Source organism: Octopus sinensis, linkage group LG12, assembly GCF_006345805.1.
Source record: "Octopus sinensis linkage group LG12, ASM634580v1, whole genome shotgun sequence".
In the NCBI taxonomy this organism is placed as follows: Eukaryota; Metazoa; Mollusca; class Cephalopoda; order Octopoda; family Octopodidae; genus Octopus; species Octopus sinensis.
Window position 1 is genome coordinate 30,550,432 of NC_043008.1, and position 7,500 is coordinate 30,557,931.

The window sequence follows — 7,500 nt, forward strand, 5'->3', positions numbered from 1 at the left end:
CATTTACTTGCAATGCAGATTTAATGATAGGGTAAGAATCAACGTTTTCTCCAGTGACTCTTCCATATATCCTACTTTTCCTATTCAGATATTTGGTGAAGTTCATTTGATACCAAAAAGCATTAACACTAACATTGATCTGCTGATCATAAAGGAATCAAAATTCGACCAGCATTTGTCAACAATTTTTGAGCAAATATATCTTTTATGTAAATTCCGTCCGTTATGGCAGGTATGTTGAAACTGTCACTAGTAGTAACTTCATATTCCTAATGAAAAAATATATTTTTACACTATGATGTCGAAATGTATTTAAAAGGAAACCCTGAAGGAGAATTGTTGGGCGCATTGACAAGCTAATCTTCGGTGACGTGACATGACAAAAATCAAGTTTAAAACAAAGGAGATAGAAAGCTAGAATTCTGTCAGTTGCATTGACACGAATTTGACCCATTAACATTTACTCCATCAATCTTAGATTCTTCCAGTTATGCAGCGTGTATTTATTTTAGTTTATCAGATTATCCTATATGTATATAATCAAATTGAACTTGGATTATCAGTCTGATTCACCTGTAGTTTTCTTTTCAATAGACAGGAGACAAACGAAGTGGGGGGAGAATGGCTGAGACAATATGAAAACAACTAGACAGACAAACAGACACATAGATAGATAGATAGATAGATAGATAGATAGATAGATAGATAGATAGATAGATATATAGATAGATAGATAGATAGATAGATAGATAGATAGATAGATAGATAGATAGATAGATAGATAGATAGATAGATAGATAGATAGATAGATAGATAGATAGATAGATAGATATACCTTTCCTGTTCTTGCGTAGAATTAATCGCTATCCCAATTGACGACCACTACCTCTTATTTTCTATATGTTTAGCGGTATTCCCTCTGTTGCAATCATTCGGGCCAGGGCTCGGCCAGAATGATGATAGTTGTTTTCATCTGATCAGTCCCAGAAACCCTCAAAATGTATTAGGCCTGCACTTTATTTTTTAACAATGCATTTAAAAATAAATTATCTAAATATTTGTCCCAATGTTCAATCATGCTTCTCAGGCTAATTTACACTAAGATTTTATAGAGTGTTGAAATTGTTTAATGTTCATTATTGTGTAATATTATGCTTTGGTGTTCTAGTCCAACATTACACATTTATTGAAACAATTAGTTTTTATCTGAAATAAACTAAGTCTAAAACTACTAGATTAATGAATGAGGTAATGGCCATCTTGATTTATATTCATAATTCATATATTGTTAGTATGGGGGATATAAAATAGAAATAGTAATGTATAGGGCAAATTTTTTAAAGTATTTCACAACTATATAGAATTTGTGGTTTAGAAGTGCAGCTTGATCATATTTCTCTTTCAACTGTCGGGGAAATCAGTGATAGTATAAGAAGAAATAATGTAATGGTTACATCAATATTACTGAACCATAGAATAAAAAAGCGCTTGAGTACTTTGTCACTTACAAAATACTTTGCACTCCAATGTTACACTTCTTTGATATTTTGAGTACAAATCCCTTACGAGTCGAGCGTATTTTTTGATCACCTGGCGTCCACACGACACTTACCAATTATTTAAGTCTTACTAGGATAGATGGCTATCTTTTAAAGAATATTTTTCATAACTAATTAAAAGAAATAAATATTTACGCCCTGAAGAGTGAAAATACGACTGAGACAATACAGAGTCTTGGCTTATGATCAAAAGAAATCTTAATTCATCTTTCCTACGCCTTAAAGATGGATATCTGTATATACACTTATATTCCTCTAGGGAGTTGCCTTCAAATGTTATCTTGGTAGTTTTAGCCTTTCAAGCACAATGAATATCGATCAGGAATATTTTGAAGATGATAAGAAATGTTTGGCATTCTGTTTGTCCAAAATAAACTAGTTTTTGTTTATTTTATCATATAAAGTGAAAAATGTGGATTCATACATTTTACTTACTTTTACGCTAACTTTAACTTTAAAATTAAATGTAAATTATGGATGTTTCGCTTATTCCTAACTTAACCGTCACTAGAAATATAATGTAATATAATATAACCTAATATGATATATTTAAAATTAAGTTTAAGCACGATTATTATCATCAAATTGCTTTTTCCGAATTTTAAATGATGAATTTGTTTTTAAGAATAAAGCTGGATTTCGAAGTTGTTTTTTTCTAATTTTGATTACCTAAAATTACGTCTTTTCTAAATGTCAAAAATAGTAAAATTGAATTCTTCCAACATATGACGTGTATATATATATATAAATATATATATATATATTCTTTTAATTGTGGTTAATAAGAATATGTTTTTGCAATAAAAGGCCCAAATTTTTTTATATTATAATAATTTTGATTTTCAAAATACATTAAAATATCTTTACATGTTCCCTTTGCTCTCTCGTTCTTTCTCTCTCTCTGTCACTCTCTCTCTCTCTCTCTCTCTCTATGTATTCACACACACACACACATATATGTATGTCCAAAATTAGAGAACGGAGTAGATAAATCCAGGCTAAATATATTTCGTAGGTAAAAGAACCTCGGAAGTAGTAATTACCCAAAATATGGGTAACTCGCAATCCACTTGTCAGGTCAAATATATCTTAACCAATTGAAATTCCATTGTCGTTAAGAGTACCAAGTTGACTCGCCGGGGAAGTAAAAACTTTGTGGGAAGTACAGAGTGAGAGAACAAATGAGAACAAATATTTGTCAAGAAATAATATATGCAGTGGGTAAATGTCTCAGTTTGTTAAGGAAAAGAATAAGAATACTCATTCGTATTTTTGTTCACATCTTTTTATGTTTTCCTTTTTGTTCGCTCACTCTGTGCTTTCCACGCATTTTCGATCATATCTCCTGTGAGTTAACATGGGACCCCTTGACGATAATATAAACTTCGTTTGAGTAAGGTATCTTTATCCCGACAAGTAGCTAGCGGATTACTCCTCGTTTGAGAAATTACTACTTCCGAGGTTTTGCTAGCTACGAAATATATTTAGCCTGGCTATTATTTACTCTATTCCCTAATTTTTGATTTTTATTCGCATACACAGAAACCTCAGCTGCAAACCGTGAACTATAGAATAATTTTTTCAGCTTACCGTACTTCGATATGGGAAAAAGTTACATTCTACGTCAATAAACTACTATTGTTCCTTAAAGTTGATTTTGATACCTTCTACGGACTGCTCGAAACTTACTAACTTGGGTTTTATTTTTACCTATATACATATATATATATATATATATATATATATATTCTCTCTCTCCCTCTCTATCTATTTATCCTTCTCTTCTTGACACTTGATAATATTCAGCATATCTTGCAGCATTCATGTATATTTTTATCGCATTTATTTTATATATTTTTTGTTTGATATTTCGTGCGCTCATCAACTTATTACATACATATATCGATCATCGAAATCTGAAAAATTGTTCAATTCAATTACCTAGCCTGCGTTCTTGGGTAAGAAATAAATGTCATAGAGTTCCTTACCTCTTAAAATAGATAATGCACAGAGATGTAATTTTGTGCTCTAACTAATGATGACGCTTTCGGTTGATACGTTTAAGAGCAAGAGTTCATTCACACGCATCGCGTTATGGCTTATTTTACTGTGGTGAGTTTGTGGAGAAACCTTTTCAGTCACTTTAGATGCATGGACAGAAAAATCAACAGCAGAACAATTTAATCCCCACCTTAAATTATCATAATTAACTCCCTTGAGGCATTTAGCCCTGCATTCATCCAATTCTTAGATCCAACTCTTGATTGACTTTATGATCTAAAAAGTCGAACCTTTTGCACATAATTTTTGGAAATAATTCGAGCAATTCTAGCGATCCTGCTATTTTAATATTGGCATTTTTTCACCAAGCTCGCAGATGGAGAATATATAAAGTATATTGCATCTAAATGTGAACTCAGAATTCACAGAGATAATAACAAACTATTCTGTCTGAGGTTTCTATCGATTCCAGCATCAATTACTAATCTAATAATTGGTTTCTTACTTTGCCACAAAGCCAGAAATTTCAGGGAGTCGATTTAGCTGATTTAATCGATCTCCATTACTTGACTGGTGATTATATTATCGACTCCAAATGCAAAATGTTGTAACTAAATACTATAGGGTATTTGGTCAGTCTCTCCTATTTGCAATTCAAGCCAAAGTCTATATTTACTATCATCTCCCCAGCGTCAGTAGTAATAAGCGCCAGTAAAACAGCAAGCTAGATTTAGGCGTCCAAAATCTTTCATCTTTAAACGATGAAAATCTCTTTAGATGAGCCAAAAAGATATTTTTTTTTACAAATATTATTTATTCAGTTACATTTTTATGTTGTACTTTGATGTTTTATTTAAATGCTTTATAAAATTTTTTGTTGATATATGTTATTGCTTAGATTCTTATTGTGATTTTGTATTTAATACCATTTTAATCAATGGTGGAATCTAGTTGTTTTAAGAGATAAACTATATATATTACAATTTTTCACTACTCCATACTCATATTACTCTCTTCCAGCCACTGTGAATGGAACTTTCGTTAAAAGAGGTAAGTAGGTCTAACTTTTATTATTTTAAAGCATGGCACTTCTAGCTGCGCAATGAAAACAATTCTTTCAGACATACATTTTTCTGTTCTTTTTTTTATATATATACTTGTAAATCACGAAATCTCATCTTTAGAAAAAATACATATATAAACTAACATTGGAAATTTAACTTTAAAGAGTTGTTGGGAATTTTTTTTTATTTCGGATTTTCTTTATCATTTAAATTTATTTTTATGTCTAACCCATCAGAAATGTTCGTTTTATTACCCATTGAGGAAAGATTTGTTTATTTTATCAATACGGTTTTATTTTTATTTTCATTACTTGAATGTAATATGTCTTGCCATCCAATAAGTAAAAGAGCAACACACTGCTCATTCTACTTTTACTAATAGTGGTTTCTTATCATCAGTAATAGAGGCCTTGTATTTAATGTGTATGTGTGGGTGTGGGTGTGTGTGTGTGTGTGTAGATATCAATAGGAAGTTGTAACACTCATGTAATTCCCAGCGGCTCTAAAAGAGACATTGAAATGTTTCAACAGTGTACTAAATCATATTAACACCTTCACGTTCCAATAATTTACCCTTGGGTAGTTGCTCCACACGCTAGAAATAACACACTACTCTTGCTCAAATGAATCGCCAATCTGCTACATAAGGAAAGTTCACATTAAATAGTAAACAAACGCGTAAAAAGAGGGATTGGTCACGGTCGGAATGTCATTGATCATAGGTTTGATCGATCAAACTTCAAGTGATTTTCTTCATCTTTTACGTTCACGGTATTCTTGTTTCCCTACATACTACAGTTCCAAAGTGCCACAGAATTGGTTGATTTTTTCACATATTTGAATATTGGTGATGATGAAGTTTCTTTGTTGACCATAATATTCCTAATGTTTCTGAAATCATAAGGAAGGGGCCACTTGCTATTGAGATTGATTAGTGAAAAGAAAAAGATATGCATTAGATCTCCACAATTTTTGGTTTGCAAAACACCTTGTCACTACAATACAATTATATTGAAACAATGAGAATACATACCGACTGGACAGATATACCAGAGCCAGATTCTCTTACGCTGTGCTTTGGCACCTTTTCTCAAGGCCGACAATCGGATGTGATACTCTAAACGGATTTCGAACTCAAAACACAAAAAGCTGAAATATCTCGTCCAACTCTCTAAAACCCCCGCCAATCCACTAACTTGGATCAGCATTTTAGTTACGTACTCGATAGAGAGAAGGTGCAATCTGACCTCTAAGTGTTTAGAATTTAGATCATAGAGATGTAGAATAAGTACTGCAATAGATTTTATCCAACACTTTAAGATCTGTGTTAATTCGCAGCCTTCACCGGACGATAGAAAAACACAATACTGTATTTTCAGAGTTCTCCTTATTCTGAAACCCAATTCCAGCTGAGGTTAGCTAAGCTATAACCTCAAGGGAAAATACATAACTGCCATTACTATGATATTAGTCTTATGAATCAACAAAACAATTTTCCTACAAATATTGGCCTTGTGTTTAGTTGTTAGCATTGTTGTTGTCGAAGTAACTTATTGGGACCAATGGGACAATGACATATCCATCTTCCTAGAAGTATATCTAGAACTACATAATTAATTGTGACCTTCCTTCCTATAAAAGGGTAGTGTGTGATTTTAGAGAGATTTAGCTAATATTTCTATCAGATCAACCACGTAAACATTTTATCTTCGTCACCTTGTGCCTATTTGATGATGATGATGCTGTTGTTGTCGTTGGTGCTGTTGTTTTTGTTATGTCTCTCCAGATCAGAACTGCAGCAAAATATGTACTAGTTGTAACAATTACAATATTGCGCTAGCTAATGTGCTCTTTCTTAAGACGATATGTGCGTGATCTGAGGGGATTTCAGCTGTAATTTTAAGCAGTTGAAGTAACTCTGTAGAACTCATTTTTAAACTAGTACTCAGTCTTCTACAATTAACAACGCCACAAGCAGTAACAACGAAAAACAAGCACAACAACAATTACAATTTAAGATATTATGAATTTATTAATGAACAATCATTTTACTGATTTACAGAAGAAAATAGTATACATTAATTTGCAAATAATAATTCCACAACTTCGTGCATGTGTTTTCGTACTCAGCTGATTTAAAGTTTTGGTCATGTATCAATTTCTGTGTAGTGATCTTTATTTGATATTGAGTTGTGACTCAGAATTTGTTGACCATGTTAGTATATAAGTGTCTATTTATTGCAAAAGTATTTTATGCAAAAGTGCTTACGTGTGCGTATGCACAGGCGTGTGGGTGTGCACGGGCGAGCGTGTGCGTGTGCGACGGCGTGTGAGTGTGTAAATTTACATAAGATGCAACAGTCTAATGATTACGAAGTTTGTCATGTTATCATATATATATATATATATATATATATATATATATTATATATATATATATATATATATATATATATTATATATATATATATATATATATATATATATATATATATATATATATATATATATATATATATATATATATATATAATATATATATATATATATATATACTGATACTGAAGGCGCATGGCTCAGTGGTTAGAGCGTCGAGCTTACGATCGTGAGGTTGTGAGCTCGAATCCCGGACCGGGCTGCATGTTGTGTTCTTCAGCAAGGCACTTTATTTCACGTTGCTCCAGTTCACTCAGCTGTAGAAATGAGTTGCGACGTCACTGGTGCCAAGCTGTATCGACCTTTGTCTTTCCCTTGGATAACACTGGTGGCGTGGAGAGGGGAGGCTGGTATGCATGGGCGACTGCTGGTCTTCCATAAACAACCTTGCCCGGACTTGTGTCTAGGAGGGTAACATTCTAGGTGCAATCCCATGGTCA

General features: G+C 32.5%; 1 protein-coding gene across 8 annotated transcripts in view; it reads left to right on the forward strand.

Moving 5' to 3' along the window:
- Positions 1-7,500, forward strand: part of LOC115217977 (protogenin A-like) — a 1,479,291-nt gene that overhangs the window by 1,302,080 nt on the left and 169,711 nt on the right. For all 8 annotated transcript variants that reach the window (XM_036507815.1, XM_029787710.2, XM_036507814.1 and 5 more), the window contains one exon: positions 4,581-4,610. In XM_036507815.1, the coding sequence (XP_036363708.1) occupies positions 4,581-4,610 (30 nt within the window). The remainder of the gene's footprint in view (positions 1-4,580; positions 4,611-7,500) is intronic.